Source organism: Canis aureus, chromosome 3 (assembly GCF_053574225.1).
Source record: "Canis aureus isolate CA01 chromosome 3, VMU_Caureus_v.1.0, whole genome shotgun sequence".
NCBI classification, from domain to species: Eukaryota; Metazoa; Chordata; class Mammalia; order Carnivora; family Canidae; genus Canis; species Canis aureus.
The window spans coordinates 51951225-51970743 of NC_135613.1; the positions used below are offsets into that span (position 1 = coordinate 51951225).

General features: G+C 39.5%; 1 protein-coding gene across 1 annotated transcript in view; it reads right to left on the bottom strand.

The window, feature by feature from the left end:
* Nucleotides 1-2102: 2102 nt before the first annotated feature.
* LOC144310896 (uncharacterized) overlaps nucleotides 2103-19519 on the bottom strand; it is a 187428-nt gene continuing 170011 nt past the window's right edge. The window contains exon 5 of the mRNA XM_077892587.1: nucleotides 2103-4487. Within this exon, the coding sequence (XP_077748713.1) occupies nucleotides 4306-4487 (182 nt within the window). The 3' untranslated portion in view covers nucleotides 2103-4305. The remainder of the gene's footprint in view (nucleotides 4488-19519) is intronic.

The following is a 19519-nucleotide window of genomic DNA, read 5'->3' on the forward strand; positions in this document are numbered from 1 at the left end:
AATCCTGTGCCAAAGCCCAAGGCTTGCTGGGTCAGTCTCAAGGGGCAGTATATGAGAACATGCACTTTTATGGAGGTTCCCACTATCACTGATAATAACACAGAGGTTGAGTAAACCATCATTTAGTTTTCTGTGCTATTTTGTATATTGGCCTTCATTAAACCTGGTTCAAAAACTGTTATTTGTGGGATAATGAGTCCTTCATCCATTTTCATAAACAGATGCTGTATTTGTATATAAATTCCTGCCTGTTACAAGATCTGGGAGAAAAAGCACAGACGCAGGTCTCACATACAAGATTGTGCACTATGTGTTAATGTGTAATCATTGTTAATGTGCATGATGTGCTGTTATACCCCCCAAAATAAGAAGTACCAAATTAAAGTTGAGATTTGGTGAGATTCCGTCTTTATAAGGTCAAGCCAAGGAAGGGTTTTGGCTGAGACAAGATATTTCTGGGGGATACCTTGGAAGAAATAGGCATCTCAGGTATACTTGGCCAGCTGACTCTCATTTCCTTTGCAGGGCAACCCTTCTCTACTCATCTCTTGCCTTGCCTCAGAAAGCTCTGGAATGTTCCCTGTGATGGGAATATTGGAGAATAAGCTGCCACTCTGTTTCCCATGCTTCCACAGCTCTTCCTACAGGAGAGAAATCACTTTATCTGACCAGTGAAAGAGGACATTTATTGAATGAATGGCATGGATGAAGCTGGCTCTGGCTTGCAGAGCACATCTGTGGCACAGCACAGGAATGCTGCTCTGAATCTCTCTCTTTCTCCTTGTCTTCATCTTTCCATTTCTCCCTTTTGTCCCCTTTGCTTGTCTTCTGCTTGCAACAAGGCACAAGGCAAGCTTTGAATGTCAACTAGGGATTTTCCTGGAGAGTGGACATTTTGCCAGTGTGTTGTTTCCCCAAGGAAAGTGTCTATAGAATTAACTTTATGAATTAAATTACTCATTGATTTATCTTGAGATCTGGGTTGGGGCTGTACTGGGGAGAAGGAATTGGGAATTCCCATTTCGGCCTGAGGTCCAAGCCACATTCTGCAATCCAGCTCTACCAATGGGCGGGGGGTGGGGGTGGGGGGGTGGGGGGGTGGGGGGGTGGGAGGGAATAATCATATGATCAACAATGTGGGGATTACCTCATTTGTATTTATTTTTAACTTGTATTTTGACTTTTTCAAGCATACACAGAAGTAGAAGGGATTGTATAATGAACTAGGTCATTGATTCCTGTTCTAATCTAGTATTTCCTTCTGCCCGTGTGCTTTGGGTTTAGTTTGCTTTCTTCTTTCTGGATTTTTTTTAAGATTTTAATTATTTATTCATGAGAGACACACAGAGAAAGGCAGAGACATAGGCAGAGGGAGAAGTAGGCTCCTGCAGGGAGCCTGATGCGGGACTCCATCCCAGGATCCCAGGATCACACCCTGAGCTAAAGGTAGACGCTCAACTGCTGAGCCACCCAGATGCCCCTTAACTCACATTTTAATAAAATTATTGATATGGTTAGTTTTACATTTATTGTAATGTACTTACATTGAATTTACAAGTATTTTGCTCTTTTGATCACTGTCTCTTTAGGTTTTTCTATGTCCTTTGTTTTGTCTCTTTGTGTTAAATAGTTTTTTTTTTTAGTATATCATTTTATTATTTTGTTCTTTTATAACTAAATAAAATGTTAGTTATTTTCTTAGTATTCTCTTCAGGAATTATATATGCATCTTAGTTTGTCACAGTCGACTTTAGATTAATACAATTCAAGTTAAATATAGAAATCCGTGTTCACAGCTCCATTTCCTTGCCCTCCTTTGTGCTCTCATTATCAAATGGTAATTGATAATGTGCTGTCACTATCAAATGACTGCATCTATATATGTTATAAACTCAAAGCTACAATGTCATAATTATTGTTTTATGCAATTTTACATAAATCTTTAAACAAGTTAAAAGGAGAAAAAGAGGGCAGCCCTGGTGGCTCAGCGGTTTAGCGCCGCCTTTGGCCCAGGGCTTGATCCTGGAGACCCGGAATCGAGTCCCATGTCAGGCTCCCTGCATGGAGCCTGCTTCTCCCTCTGCCCGTGTCTCTGCCTCTCTCTCTCTGTGTTTCTCATGAATAAATAAACAAAATCTTAAAAAAAAAAAAAAAAAACAGGAGGAGAAAAAAAGTACAATGTGTATTTATACAATCTTTTATGTTAACCTCGTTCTTGGGTCCTTTTCATTTCTTAACATGGATTTGAATTATCATCTGTGACTCTTTCATTCAGCTGGAAAGATTCCCTTCAGTATTATATCTAAGGCAGGCCTGCTAGCAACAAATTCTTTTATTCATATTTTTGTCAAGGAATAGTGCTTCTCTTTCTAAAGATGACACAGGAGGGATGCCTGAGTGGCTCAGCAGTTGAGCTTTGGCCTTCAGCCCAGGAAGTCATCCCAGGGTCCTGGGATGGAGTCCCGCATCGGGCTCCCTGCATGGAGCCTGCTTCTCCCTCTGCCTGTCTCTCTCTCTCTGTGTGTGTGTGTGTGTGTGTGTGTGTGTGTCTTTCATGAATAAATAAAATCTTAAAAAAATAAAAATGACACAGGAGGGAAGACAACCAGTCTCCCTAAGTGTTAATATTTAGTTAGGAAGAAAAATAACTTTATCTATGTATTAGTTTAATTTAGAGCTATATTCATACGAAACACTTTCAATACAGTAATTGGTTATAGGGTGTAAGGATACAAGATTAGTGGTTTAAAGAAATATTTCAAAAAGGGATATTTTGTGGGGCACCTGGTTGAGTGATCATACCAGTTTGAAGAACCCACACTCTTCATTTCGGCTCAGGTCATGATCTCAGGGTCTTGAGATTGAGCCCTACCTCAGGCTCCATGTTCAGCACAGAGTCTGCTTGAGATTCTCTCTCTCATTCTCTCTCTACCTTTCCCCAACTCTTGCACGTACTATAAATAAACAAACAAATAAATAAATAATAAAATCCTTTTTTTAAAAAAAGATATTTTGTGTCAAATTGCAGTGCTGGTTTAGTTATTTGACCAAAGCATATGATTTTCAGAATCTTCAGAACAAATCCTTCCTCATAGCAGCTTAACCAAATTTCAACCAAGTGCCTCAGAAATATTCCATATAGGAAGACCTACAAGTGATATGATAGTATAATTTCACAATGTCTTTATTATATAATCAACAGAGCCAACCTTTAGCTCTGTGTGCATTTCAGATCATTTTTTTAAAGATTTTATTTATTCATGAGAGATACAGAGAGGTAGAGACACAGGCAAAAGGAGAAGCAGGCTCCCTGCGAGGAGCCCGATGGGGGACTCAATCCCAGGACTCCAGGATCATGCCCTGAGCCAAAGGCAGATGCTCAAGCACTGAGCCACCCAGATGTCCCTGCGTTTCAGATTCTAAACCAGAAAAGAACAAAAACTAGTAACAATCAGAGTAAATATAACTCTGAAATTCTATTGAAAAAAAAATCAGGAAAAAAGCTAAGAAAAACAAACTGAAATCATTAATCAAAATTAGAATATTAAACTGATGGTCTTATTTGAAAAGGTGTGTGTGTGTGTGTGTGTGATAAATTCAGGAATAATCCATGTGAACTATGTACTCCACTTTATGGGAATTACCTGTATTACAGATGCTGGATGGATTAATGGTTGTTAAAAAATCTGTTAGTTTTACTTCCTAAAGCTCATTTTTCCTTGTGCTGTCATATAATAGTTCATCTTCGATAAGTATCTGTAACTTGGGACAAAGGCCTCCAGGGGCTTGGCTCATAATTTATAACAATAATGGAAATGGCATGCTCAGTAGTGATAGCCATGGGACCCCTGCATATTTGGAGGGAAGGAGAAGTTATATCACCCATGAAAAGGCTAATGAGATAGGCAGATTTCAGGAGAAAATGATCTTTTCGTCCTGGCCTTAGACCTTGTCCTACCAGGGAAACTCGTGTCTGAAGGTAATGATTCCAGCATGTTCTTTCTGCATTTGAGATTATATGACATACGGCGTGAGCTACTCAGAAGTCGGAGCTTTCTCCAGTAAACGCCACTTTAATTGGATGCCTTCATTATGTCACCTCCACTCTCAGGACCTACCCCCAGGGACAGTTTGAGGACTGATTTTCACTTCAAAACATCAGTCTCTGGTCCCCAACTTCCAAGTCAGGCTTTCCTAACAGAAAGCTATTGTCTCCTGAAGCTTAGTATGGGTTTGGCAGTTGGAAACAGAGTCCTTGGGTCCAGGAGGGGTTGTGGGGAAAGAGATCTGGGAGTTCAACTACGTCTAAACAAGGTCGGCCTGTTTTACAAGCCAACTCTGAACCTCTTCCTCTTCTTTACTCAGCAGCTGGGAGTCTTGGAGCAGGTGGAAAGGAAGGATGCTATTGGTCGCCAACAATGACTTCCCTCTGTATCCAGATGTAGCAGTTCTGCACCGTTTCCAGATGACCAGAGAATCCGTTACTGCTGCAAAGTGACCAAAGAATTACTCTTCCAAGAGTTTCTGAAACCCAAGGATCTTAAATCCATTCTCCAAGCTAGCAAGGTACCAGCCAGGGAGACCCTGGGAACTAATCAGAGTAGAGGGGCATTTGGGATGCATTAGAAATTCAATATCAGCTTTGTAAAGTTGTTAATAATTAGCCACAGCTTTTGTCTCTATCCCTTCAGCCAGTGACATGAAAGTGATTAGGTCTCTAAAAAACAGATTATGCTTACTACATGTATGAGGCAACAAGGATTTTAATCAACAGTTTACTGATTCCAGCAGGACAGTTTTGAGAACAAAAGGCTCTGGATGCTGGGGGGCCTGATTTGTTGACCAGTTTACTGGCCACTACTTTAAAAAATCAAAGTAATAGATATTTGAGAGGAAATTGTGGAGTTGTTGTTTTGTTTGTTTGTTCCCTTTGGTAGTAACTCCAAGACAAGAAAAACAAGTAAACACAGGACTCAAAATGATATTCTGATATAAAACCAGTTTGGACCTCTCCTTTCTCCCCAGATTTACTAGTTTAGATAAAAGAGGGTAATGATGTGTCACTTTTAGAATTAGTACTCAATAAACACTTATAGAGGTTTCCAATTTAAAATAATATCACTGGGGGGAGCACCTGGGCGGCTCAGCAGTAGAGTGCCTTTGGCTCAAGTCATGATCCCAGGGTCCTGAGATCGAGTCCCACATCACGCTCTCACAGGAAGCCTGCTTCTCCCTCTGCCTGTGTCTTTGCCTCTCTCTCTCTGTGTCTCTCACAAATAAATAAATAAAATCTTTAAAAAAATATATCACTAAGGCAGCCCACCAGAACCCACTGAAACTTCAGAAATATAAAAATTTGCAACTATACTAAAAATGATAGGCATCATAATGCCAGAAACCCATAGGCAACGTAAGGTCTGAAACTTGGAAGGATTATCCTCTAACTCTGGGGTAATAGAACTGGACTGAGAAAGATGTATTCTGTTTTTTTCCACAGGAAACACACACCTTCTGCAAACAGGCTGGGGATCCGGTGCTATAATGAGAAGAAACAGGTAGCCACTTTCTATAGAGCGGGGGTTCATTTTGGAGGCATTCCCACCCCTGACCCCTACGTTCATCCTGGTTGGCTGCCTGCATCCATTCTGGGATGGCAATTCACAACATCTAGAAGTGGGAAGTGTTGTTACACTGTGTTACCTCAACCCAGGACTTAGGTGATCCTACCACCGGCAACAGGGGTTCCAAAGAGACAAAACCGAGAAGATGGAGAAGAAATGATCCAAGCAGAATTTTTCAGGGCTGAAAAGTCACAAGAGACATAAATGTCTCAGACTTAAAAAGACCTCAGTTTGTCACATAGGCTGCAATACAGACCCCTCCATGTATTTTTGAGAGGAAGAGAGAGCAGGAAATTTTGCCACTGTCGTTCTTGGCTGGAGTTGGAATTGTGACAGTCTTTGCATTTGCCATTATCTATATTTCTATAGTATTCGGATTTATTCTGACAGTGATGTTATTACCCCCAAACTTAAAATATTTCGATTTAAATATGACAAAAGACTCACTCTAAGAGACAAAGGAAATTTGGAGTCAGGAATGAGGCAGATATGGTATAAAAGGCTTACAGAAGGGGATGCCGGGGTGGCTTAGCTGGTGGAACATACAATTCTTGGTTTCAGGGTCCTGAGTTCAAGCCCCATGCTCGGTGTAGCGATTACTTAAAAATAAAATCTTAAAAAAATTCACAAGTAAGAAAAGGCTTTCTAAAGAATATAGGAAAATAAATAAACACAGGGGAGGGCCAGTTTGTCATAAAAGTGCAAAAGTAAGCATAAATGTAAAAAGTTATTCTTCAAAGAGAAAATGTATGATGTAGTAAATAATCCCAGATGATCTGAACTTTCTTTAAAAAAATGTATTAGACAGGGAAAGCAGGAAGAAAACACATAAATTGTTTCATTTCTCATCTTTTCTAAGGGCACTTGAAAATCTCTATCATTGCTTGACTCTGATAATAAGAAAAATAAAAGGTAGGCAGTGATTTGTCTTTAGGATTTCAGTGTCAGATATAATATATATCCTTTCCAAACAGTGACGAAGATTTAGGCAACAACAACAGATCCGTATAGACAAAGACATCAATTAAAGGAAATAATATAGTATATAGCAAGGCTGCAGAAGCAGGACCAACCCATTTTAATCATCAACAAATATTTTATTTTATTTTATTTTAAAGATTTTATTTATTTTTTCATGAGAGACACACAGAGAGAGGCAGAGACACAGGCAGAGGGAGAAGCAGGCTCCTACGGGGAGCCCAAAGTGGAACTCAATCCCAGGACCCTGGGATCACGCCCTGAGCCAAGAGGCTCAACCACTGAGCCGCCCAGGCGCCTCTCATCAACAAATATTTTAAACTTAAAAGTTTTCAGCCTCACTGGTCTTGGCCTCTTGGAAATACATGACATTACTTTTTTTTATTATTATTATTCCAGTGTCATTAACATACAAGCATACAGTATAGTGATCCAACACTTCCATTCATCACCCAGTGCTCATCACAATGTGTGGACTCTTCAGCCCCATCACTTATGCTCCCCATCCTCCCACACACCTCCCCTCTGGCAACCATCTGTTTGTTCTCTATAGTTAAGAGTCTGGTTTTTTGTTTCTCTCTTTTTTTTCTTTGATCGTTTGTTTTGTTTCTTAAATTCCACATATGAACGAGATCATGTGGTTATTTGTCTTTCTCTGACTGACTTATTTCACTTAGCATTATACCCTCTAGGTCCATTGGTGCAGTTGCAAATGGCAAGACCTCATTCGTTTTATGGCTGAGTAATATTCCATTGCATATACACCACATCTTCTTTATCCAGGCATCTGAAGTTGAAAACTTCGGCTATTTCTGTTTAGTTTGAATACTTGACATTACTTAATCTTTTTCCTCTTAAGACACTTCCCCCGCCCCTTGACTTTCACGATGTCACCTTCTCCTGGTAATTCTTTTTCAGATATGTCTTCTTCTTGCAGGCTGAAGCTCTAACATACAGACAGTAAATGCTGGAGTCCACATGGTTTGGGCTTAAACCTACTCTCAACACTACAAATGATGTGAAGTCAAAGGCCTACACACCCAAGCTCCAGCTACCATCTCTATAACAGTGTCATTCCAAAGCAGATCTTTCTCGTGAGTTCCAGACCCTCACACACCTGTGCCCACTTATCCTGTTTTAGAATGTCTTGAAGTCCCCTCAAACTCAGTGTTTGAAACTGAACTTCACTCCCACACCCACTGTTCTTCCAAGTCTTCCTCTTTCCGGGCATGCCATCACCAGCCCACCCAACAGCTCAAGCTCGAAACCCCAAATCATCCTTGATGCTTCTTGCTGGACTTGGTGAGACTTTCCTAAATATGCCCACTGCCACCATGTAGGTCATCGCCTCTCGCGGGGTCTCCTGCCCAGTCTGTGTTTGAGTCTTCTTACTTTCAGTCAGATCCTACTCTAAATGGGTCTCCAGGCTTCAGCCAGTGCAATCTTTGGAAAAACAAGTCTGATAAATTAGAGTCGCTTAAAACCCACCAGTGACTTCCTAATCTTTTTGGGACAAAGTCACAATACTTTAACATGGCCTACAAACCCTCATTGCTCTGCCTGCTGCCCTGCTTCCTTACCATCTTCCTTCTCACTATCTCCCTGCATTTACACTGGCCTTCTCTCATGAACAATTAGGGCCCTGGTCCTTCCTGCCACTGGGCCTTTGCATATGCTGTTTCCTCTGTCTAGCATGCACTTCCCTCATCCCTTCACTTCATTAAATATCATTTAGGTTTCTAATCAAATGTCATTTCTCAGCAAAAACTTCCTTGACCCCCAGACAGTACAGGTAAACTGATAAACACCCTCAAATAGCACTTCCACTTTCCCATTGAAACATTCATCTCTGTAGCAATTATATACATGTCTACATGTCATCAGAATAACATCTCTCTTCCCCCTATACATTGAAGCTCTCAGTGGCCAAGGAGCATTTAGGAAAGTGCCTGACATACAGTATGAACACATTGTGTCAAATGAATTTATCTAAATATATAATATATTCTTTTAACTACTTGTTCACTTGTGAAATGCTCTTGTGTTCCTTTGTAAATAGAGTAGGAGCTTGGACTCCATGTACTTCTAAATAAATCAGGATTAGATTATATTTCTTAAATACAATTTCTTTTTCATCCATAAACAGTTTTTGCAAAGGCAAGGGGATTTTGTTTTAAATGACTCTCTTCTCTCTGAAACTAGAGCAAATCAACAGCTGGAGTATCCATGGAGTCCTAGGGTCCCTTTGTTTAGGGATGGTAAACATCTGCCTTGCAGGGCTTCTTTCTACTTTATATTTGGGCCAGTGCCTAAATGCCTTATTATCCAAACACATGCCACAAATCAAAACCAATGGCTGTTTGGAGAGGTACATTTTTACTTTCACATCAGAGACCAACGAGAAATTCCCTATGGCTATCCCGGAAATGCAATTTGCAAATGTACCTTTGTAAAAATGAAGGACACCTCAAAAATGTGGTGTTGTCACCAAATGCTTTGAATCTTGCATTTGGATACTGTGGCCATGAAAAATGGAGTTTGTGCAACTACCTACAAGGGCCATGTTGGGGTCCTAGAACCTGTCTCTGACCAAAAAAAGTTGGGAAAAGCATATAAAAAACTAAGACAAAATTGATTGAATACTGTGTTGTAACATTATGCCAGCTTACTTTCCAGCTTAAAAAAAAAAAAATCCATGATAGCCTTCAGGAGCCATGAAGATAAAGGGAATGATTTCTGTTGTAGAAGAAACTACACAGTTCTATGGGATCCCTGGAGGAGCTGAGGCATTCTTTGTTGGGTGGAACTTATACTAGGTACCCTTCTAGTAAATCTGATAAAATATTTAGCATCACAGCTGACAGTAGAATGATTAAATGGGAGCTACAAAAATAGATCTTTTGAAAAAATAGAAATTTGTAAAATGCACATGTTGAAAATTTATTTAAATAAATATTTAATAATTTAATATAATGTAATATATACATATATATACACTTCTATGAAAATGTGTCACGCTATTATAAAAAATTAACTCCAAATGGATTATAAGCCCCCAAATTATAAAATTTTTAGAAGGAAATATTTGAGACTTGGGGTTAGGAACAAAATTCTTTTTTTTAAATTTATTTTTATTTTTATTTATTTATTTATTTTATTGGAATTCAATTTGTCAACATATAGCATCACCCAGTGCTCATCCCATCAAGTGCCCCTCAGTAGGCACAAAATTCTTAGGTAAAACATCAGAACTACAATCCACAAAAGAACAAAGTGAGCAACTGGACTTCTAGTATTTAAAATATCTGCTCCTTGAAAGATACTACTGAAAGAAAGAAAAGACACTGGGAGGAATGATTTGCAAATCACAGATCTGATAAAAGATTTATATACAGATTATATAAGGAACTCTCAAAACTCAGTATTGAGAAAATAAACAGCCTAATAAAAATCCAGGTTGGTTTTTTTGTGTCAATAGTTCATCCATTTTTATAGCTGGATAGTATAACATCTTTATTTATCCATTGCCTGTTAGAGGAGCATGAATAAAACTGCTGTAAACATTTGAGTGCAATTCTTCATATAACCAAATACACCTTCACAAGATCTTTCACGTGGCTTCCTAAAGTAGTCAAATCTAAAATTTACACTTCATTATCAGTTCTCTGAATAGAGTCACCCAGCTAAGCTGTGCCCAGAATCCTGACCCACAAGAACTGTGAGATGTTAAATGTGTGTTGTCCTATGCCCACTAAACTTGTAGTAAATCATTACTCAACAAGGGGAAATTAATACAATACTAAATCATGTATTCTTTGTGGTCTTTTACGATGTGTCATTATCATATACACTGTGGGATTCAGTGGCCACCTCTGGTTTCTTCAAGCCCCCAGGACTGAAGTGGCCTCTTACCTCATTAATATCACAGAATTATCATTGGCATAAATACATCACAAAGCAATTATGCATGCCAGATTGTGACTTAAAAAACAAAAGGAGAAAAAAAAAGGAGAGCTGGTGGTAGAAAAGGGAAAAAGTACTATTCAAAGATAAGAACAATAAAATGAGCAGAGAATTCCTATAAGGGAAAAAACCCAAATGAAAGGTTAAGTATGAATGATGCTCAGCCTCCTTAGTAACCAGGGAAATACATGTTCAAGCAATAATGAAATACAGGCTCACACTCCAAAGACTGGCAAAGCCTAAGAGTCTAACAATGTCAAAATTTGACATGAACAATGACAGTTCCAGGGGCACCTGGGTGGCTCAGTGGTTGAGCGTCTGCCTTCAGCTCAGGTTGAGATCCCAGGGTCCTGGGATTGAGTCCCACAACAGGTTCCCCACAGGGAGTCTGCTTCTCCCTCTGTCTATGTCTCTGCCCTTCTTTCTCTGTGTGTCTCTCATGAATAAATAAATTAAAAATCTTAAAAAAAAAAAAAAGAAAGAAACAATGACAGTTCTTGTAACTGATTATGGAGTACAAATCAGTTCCACCACTTTAGGAAGCCACATGAAATATCTCATAGACCTGAGAGTGCTATACCAATGACCCTGGTAATTTCACTTTTGAATATACAATCTGGAGAATCGTTCAGGTATCCACATAAAGACATAAGTGATGGTCAGTTTTAAGTGTCAATTCAGCTAATTATTCAATCCAAATCTAATGTCGGTGTTACTAATCTGAAGATACTTTGCAGCCATGATTAAAGTCCATAATCTGTAGATTTTCACTGAAAGAGACAATGTCAGGTAATCTGGGTGGATATAATTTCTTCTCTAAAGAAGAAATTTTGCCTGAGGAAAGAAGGGTCAGCCTGTAGCTGAGATCTCTAGTCTGCCCTTTCTGGCAACCTGCCTCAGCAGGCCCTACAACTGTGTAGACCAATCATTTACAAGAAATCCCTTAATATACATCTCTTACCGGTTTTGTTTCTCTGATTGAACCCTGATAGATACAATATACATGATGTTAATTTTAAGCCTAGTTTATGAAAAAGAAAGAAAGAAAGAAAGAAGAAAAGAAAGAAAGAAAGAAAGAAAGAAAGAAAGAAAGAAAGAAAGAAAGAAAGAAAGAAAGAAAGAAAGAAAGAAAGAAAGAAAGAAAGAAAGAAAGAAAGAAAGAAAAAAAGAAAAAAAGAAAAAGAAAGAAAGAAAGAAAGAAAGAAAGAAAGAAAGAAAGAAAGAAAGAATAGAAGGAAGGAAAGAAAAGAGAGGGGGAGGGAAGAAGAGAGAGGGGGGTAAGAGAAAAGAAAGAATGTCCTTGAAGGGAGAAACAAACCTAGCATATGTATCACTGAAAACTAGGTATCCAACCATACTTCAAAAATACATCTTTGAATGAAATTAGAAAATAATTAACATGGAATAGGATTTAGGTACATTTTCAAAACATTTAAAAATTGCCTATCACTTCAGTATACATAGATATCCAGGCCAATGGACTAGACCCATTCAAAGTCACAGTATTTGTTGCCACAATATAACAGAAGAAAGTAATTTCAACTGGAAGAATCAACAAAAGTAAAGAAAGGGGCACCTAGGTGGCTCAGTGGTCAAGCATCTGTCTTCAGCTCAAGGTATGATCCTGGGGTCCTGGGATCAAGTCCCACATTGGGCTCCCGGCAAGGAGCCTGCTTCTCCCTCTGCCTGTCTCTCTCTCTCTCTCTCTCTCTCTCATGAATAAATAAATACAATCTTTTTTAAAAAAAAATTGGGAGTTGAGTGCTATGCAGAGTTGAAATAAATCAGACACACATTCCTTCACTCTGAACATTTCCCAAAGTAGAAGCAAGGGCTTGCACACCCAGACAACCCAATGAATAAGGTATAAGCATGCAACCTGGGTTTTTTCAATCAAATTTAGTCAGGAGAGCCTTAGCAGAGATTTTCACAAACTAGTCAAAAAGAATTGCACCCATGGACATGCAGGGTGAGTGTGGCCAAAATACAAGCCCAGAGTCTGATTCTGGGGTTTGCTGAATGAGTTATAGGGAAGGTGGAGCTCATACCTTCATCATTCTCCTCATGCGGTGTCTACAGCATTTGCAGAGAGGATCTCCTGTGGAGTTCTCTTATTATTGCAATTTCCTTTGGCAAAAGTTAATAGAAAATTGTAGAAACTCCAAATACCCAGGTTTGCCAAGGTTAAAATCCCTTCCCCCCTTTCTTAAATGAATGTTTAGGTCACCCTCTCAGGTAAAGAATTCTGACAAAGTGAATGTTTACTAAGGCAAAGGAGGCCTGAAAGAGGTAGTGGAGGAAAGCAAACACATACAAACTATAGCTTCGTGATCACCGTCTACTCTTTGCTAGTTCCTATAGCACATGCTGCTGGTGGTGAATTTCACAATGTAGTATGTTGGTTACAAATGACTAAAAAATATAGTGATTGAGCTAGGGGAGGAATGACCAGCACCCAGAATGCCTATAACCTTCAATGCTCCCTTTTGGAAAAGATATTCAACTTTTGCTGATATGAAAAACAGTTGGATTATTTTAGAAAGGAGTGTGGTTCTTCTTCCTTGGACATATAAGCCAAGGGGTACCCTAGATGGGGCACTTTTATGTCCATCCAACATCTTTGCTCCTTTTCCACATTAAGTAATAACACCTTCCTAAGGTTGAGCCCAGAAATCACATGTTCATATTCCTTTGTCGCAAGGATTTAGACACAAGGTCTAGGTTTCACCAATTAGAACCATCCATAACACATTTGGACTGAGATGTAAGTATCAAGAAAAGGCAAAATTCATACCCACAGAGCCATCTGCTAGCAGGCATGATAGCAGAGGTATCCAGTTCTTCAAGGTAGCAGTATCAGAGACTTTGACACTTACTCTAGAATTAATTTTTAAAAATATTTTATTTATTTATTTTGTTGAGAGAAAGGGTGTTTGCACAAGTGAGGGGGAGGGGCAGGGAGAGAGGAGAATGAGACTCTCTGCTGAGCAGGAGCCCAACACAGGATTCAATCCCAGGACCCTGAGATCATGACCTGAGCTGAAGGCAGACACTTAACTGACTGAGTCACCAAGGTGCCCCTGGAGCTAATTTATTTTTACTAGAGCAGAATCTTGGCTCTCCTGGAGGTTCTGCAAGCTACTTAACATCCTTTTTTTTTTTTAAGTTATTTATTCATGGGAGATACAGAGACAGAGGGAGAAACATAGGCAGAGGGAGAAGATGCGGGACTCAATCCTAGGACCCCAGGATCACCTCCTGAACCAAAGGCAGATGCTCAACCACTGAGCCACCCAGGCACCCCTACTTAACATTTAGTAGATATTTCTACTTAAATTAAACATACAGGATTATTTGTGTACGAGTAAAAACTCTGAATTATATACTTGAATAACACACTCAAAAAAATAGAATGTACAACAGTTGCATTAGACTATGTCTTTCATTTTTAAAAAAAATTTTGTGTGTGACAAAATATGTCAACAATGAAATTTTTAAAAATCTTATGGAATTCTGAGTGATACTATTTTGTTGCTGTTTTGTTTCATTAAAATTTTATTAATATAATTATCAATTCACATAGACCTGTAAGAAATAATACAGAAAGAACTCTTCTACTTTTTGCCCAGTTTCCCCTAATCACAATCAGGATATTGACAATCACACAGCATGTAACCTTTGGCATTGACTTTTATTTTTTACTAAGCATAATCCCCTGGACACTCATCCAGATTTGGGAGCAGATCAACTGTCTGTTGCTTTTTATTGCTGAGTATTATTTCATGATATGGATGTACCACAATTTGTTTAACTATGCACCAGCTGAAGGACATCTGGGTTGTTTCCAGCTTGGGAATATTATAAATGAAGCTGCTATGAACATGCATGTACATGCCTTATACATAAATATCAGTTTTCACTTCTCTGGAATAAATGCCCAACAGTATAATGGCTGAGTTGGATGACAATTCTATATTTGGTATATCAGAAACTTTTTATCAGAAACTTCCAAACTGTACTCTAGAGGGACTATACCATCTTATGGATTCACCAGCAATGTATGAGTGATAATCTCCCCACATTTCATGTTGTCACTTTCTTATTTTAGCCATTCTGCTAGATTTCCAGTAGTATGGCATCATGATTTTAGTGTGCATTTCCCTGACGGCTAATGATGCTGAACATCTTTCACATATTCATTTGCCATCTGTATATCCTACTCATTACTACAGCCTATGGTTCAAGTCACCATTATTGCTTAACTAGATACATTTCTCATGCACTGGCTCATGTTTCTGTGTCTTGTTACAAGTCACCTAAAATCCATTATTCCCCTCCCAGTAATGGTAGGGCAGCTAATCACAGGTCAGTTCCTCTTCTGATATTAATCACAACCCCCTCACACACACAAAACAAAAGCAAAGAAATCTATTAGAAGTCTTAAGGGAGCTACTCAACCAGGATGTCTTGTAGGACCGTGACCTCAGAGAGAAGGGAAATGCAAAGATTATAGGACTAACATGAAGCAGTAGCTTTCCCTTCAAAGTCCTGGTGAACAACTCTAGATTTCATTGTGTTCAAAAAGTATGGGTAAACAAGAACTATACTAGCCACTAGTGTTCATACAGACTGGAGACTAGTCTTATCAGCTCAACCTCTGATTAGATTAAACTGATCTTTTCCTAAACTAGTTGCCTACTAGAAACAACTTAGTCCTAGCTGGAATAAAGAAATCCCATCCTCACAAAAGCTTCAAAATGTCTCTACAATACATCAGAAACCAATCACCACTCAATAACCATTACTCTACCAGGGGGCCAGACACAAAAGGCCAAAAAATAAGAGAGTGAAAAAAAGATGACAGATCCAGATATTGGTGTTATGAAGACATGGATTTATTTTTTTAAGATCTGGGAGTTCACTTATTTTTTTAAAGATTTTATTTATTTATTTATTTATTTATTTATTTATTTACTTGAGAGATCATGAGCCGGGGGGGTGGGAGGGGCAGAGGAGAGGCAGGGTCCCCACTGAGCAGGGAACCTGATGCAGGGTTCCATCCCAGGACCCCACGATCATGACCTGAGCTGAAGATAGATGTTAATTGGTTAGCCACTCAGGTACCCCTAAAATTTTATTTTTAAGTAATCTCTACACCTAATGTGAGGCTTGATCTCATGACCCCAAGATCAAGAGTCCCATGCTCCACCGACTGAGCCACCTAGGTGCCTCAAGACATGGATTTTAAAATAAATGTGATTAGTTTGTTCAAAAATTCCTACCTAGAAAGTTTAAGCAGATAACTGAAAACTATGAAAAAAAAATCAGTTAGAAATTGTGTAACTGAAAAAAATCATAGCTGACATGAAGAACTCAACAAATATACTTAACAACAGATTGGCCCAGGAATTGGCAAACTTTTTCTCTAAAGGTCCAGACAGTAAATATTTGAGCCTTGCAGACTAATATGCCTGTCAAAACTCCCCAACTTCACCCACTGCAGTTCAAACGCTGTCACAGGCAATATACAAATGAGTGGTCATACTCATGTTCCAACAGAGCTTTACGTACAAAATCAGACTACATAATCACAGTAAGAAACAAAGATGGAAAAGTCAGAAAAGATTCCAGGGGACCTATGATCCATGATAAATAGTTACAAAAAAAGAGCAGGGATAAAATGAAGCAGGAGCAATATTTGAAGACACAACAGCTAAGAATTTTCCAGAGTTTTTCCAAAAAACTTCAGAAGTTTTCCAGGAAACTTCAAGCTGAAGACCCAAGAAAGAATACAAGCCCCAAGCAGGAGATACAAGTAGGACAACTCACCTCTAAGACATGCTCCTCATCAGAGCCAGGGTAATTTCTAAAGCTCAACCCTAATTATGGCACCTCCTTCTGGAGAAACTTTCATTGGTCCCATAACAGTACTCAGGATCAGGTCAGCTCCTTAGCACACCCTACATAATCCTTCAGAGCCCAGCCCCAATGTGTCTCTCCAACCTCCTCTGTCTGTGGTCCCCACTCTGGACTCTAGCCATCATGAACTTTTAACAATTTCATAATTCACCCAGGGCATTTTCACTGGCCTTTAGTAAACGTTTTTTGTTGTTTTTTGTTGTTGTTGTTGTTTTGTTTTGTTTTGTTTTTTTGCAGAGAGAGAGAGAGAAAGAGTCCAAGTAGAGACTCTAGATCTGCAGACATCATTATTAAGGCCAGCTACTGTCCAGTGTCAACCACTCTGGTTATGGGCAGTACAGAGCACAGCAGGACACACACTCCTGAGAAGGGAGGGAATTAAATGGACAAAACTATGGTATTTTCAAATGATCTTCAAAATGAGACCAAGTGAGTAAAGCCTCTCCGCCCCCACTCACTGTGACCATCATCCCACAAAGTCCCTTAATTCTGTTCCTGTCAAATTTGTCCAAGATGGGTATGGGCTTACCATCATTTTACTAACCAAGAAGCTGAGGCCCAGGCATCTTTGACTAAGATCATGGCTAATCAGAGACAGAGCTGTGCTTTTGACCCATGTCAACCTGATTCTAAAGTCCATGGATTTTTGGTTTTGTTCTTGTTATTGTTTTGGTTTTTGGTTTTGTTTTGTTTTGTTTTTTTCTTTTTGGGGTGGCGAGGGGTTATGAGGGGTTTTCTTGGTTTTGGAGGGAGGTTTTTTGTTGTGGCTTTTTTTGGTTTGGGGTTTTTTTTTTTTTTTTTTTTTTCCATGCTGTCTTCTGCCCTGGAATTAACTCTCCTTGAAAACTGAGACGTAGCCCAGGCCACTGGAACTTCTTGAGCATCAGAAGCATATAAAACAATTCTCCATGGTTGCCTGTCTTGAACTGTGATACCATTATCCTCTTACGGATCGATTGGTGTGAAATCAGATCCTGCCTGGGAGTAGGAAAAAGAATAGAATGGGACGACTCTGGCTCCAAGCTCAGCAAGACACAAAACCTTACTGGAGTTCTACAGAGGTCTGTTCAGAGTCTGGGTATATACTGTCATTTGGCAAGAATTAAATAGAGCCTTGTGTCCTCTAAGATTATTCTGTTACCTTCAGGATTAGGTTACCTATCATTATATTCAACCTATGGGAAAGGCTGACACGAAGCTGTGCTAAAGATGTAATAGGAAGCATATAATAAAGAACCCTCATGTCAAAGAGATACAAATTTCCCACAGAGAGCTGGTGCTGAATGAATTCTTTCTGCTTCTGCCTACCATCCCTGAGGGGGACTCGGCCTCAGAGGCCCAAAGGGACACAAGAAAACCACCCCAGCCCCTCTGGACAGATACAGGTGCTCTGGTTTTATTCACTCGTGAGGTGACTATGCAGAGGGGTACAGGAAGAAGAGAGGGGACTTTAGAGCTGACCTTATCTTGCTTAATCTGTATGAATTCCAGAAGGCTCTGGGGAACCTGAGATTCCTAGACTTTTTGCCTTCTCATATTTCCTACTGGAAATCCCTCCAGCTGGTGGGATGCTAAAATAGGTACCATTTAGCTGGCTAATGAAGTCCATATGCAATTGTTAGAAATATAATTGACACTTCAGACGTGGGACCTGCATTTTGCTTTGTACAGTTTTCTGCTGCCCAGCGCGGCTGCCTGCTGGGAACGCTTCTGTTTTCCCAGTTTCTTTGCCCAGCTGGAATTAAAAGGAGACGCTTGATGTGCTAATGTCAGGTTATAATAATACCTATCTGTTATGCTGATTAAATAAAATAACATTTGTAAAGCAAAGTGCCAGACACACAGTGGGCACTCTCTAAATCATACCATTATTTACAACCTGCCCCCTACCCAATTTTTCCAGGCTCATTTCTCAAGACCCTGTTCCTCCCCGAAGGCCCAGCCCAGCACACCTTACTGTCTCTCGGCATTGAAACGGTCATTGTTCCCAGCAGACATTAGATCCCTTCATGCCTCCATGACTTCCCCCATGCCTGTTGCAGAGAATGTGCACTGGACCCAGGATTTATCTCCTGAGCAATAAAGTAAAGGTGCGTGAGGGTCAAAGAATAGTCTCCATGAACTTGGACCCACTCTGTGATATTTAAGTCTTTTGGCTTTGGGGACAGAGTTGGCACTCAATAAATACTTGTCAAGTGAATGAATGCATAAAGGAAGAGGATTCAGAATGATCTTGAAACATCATGTAAAAAATCACCAAAGAGGCTCGCTAAAATTAGTCTCTGCAGTGCTTTCCCTTACAGATAAGGGGCACAGACATGGGAAATTCAAGCCTCTGAGCTTTACATGCAATAGTGTTTGCATGTGCATGTAGGCACACGTGCGCATGCACACATATGCAAATTGATTAAATACATAAATATTATAAGCACCTATTTTTTTAAAAAAAATAATAGGGTAATAGTGTATGATACTGCAGAGAAAGATACCATTAGTTTTTGGTTGACAGCCTCCAATCACTGGGAGTTTAAAATAAGATCATAAGGATCTCTCCATCTTCTTTCTAGTCTACATATGGGAGACATTATACTCTCAGAAAGCAATAATATATAAACAGCAATTGTTTCTATCTAGAAACAATACTAAGGACTCTTCTTGAATTATGCTGTGACTGCTTACAAGAACTCTTTGAAGAGCAGGTAAGGTTACACATGTTTGTGTGTGTGTGCATGTGCACATGTGCACAGAAACCAATCTTGCAAGTAAACCTCAGAGAGGTTAAATAACTTGATTAACACCACAAAGCATCAAGTCCGGACTCAATCCAAGCACTCCCCACCTCCAAACCCTGCACTCTCCAACCACAATTCTCTGCATCATTTTCCGATGTTAAAAAGTGAGGCCACGTGTGGACAAGCCCCAGCTCACTCCAAGTAATTTGATGGGTTCCTCCACAGTTTTTAAATACAGTGGCCCAACTCCTTTGAATTAGAGCATGATCTAATTGTGAATTACACTTCATGGTTTTATGCCCAGAT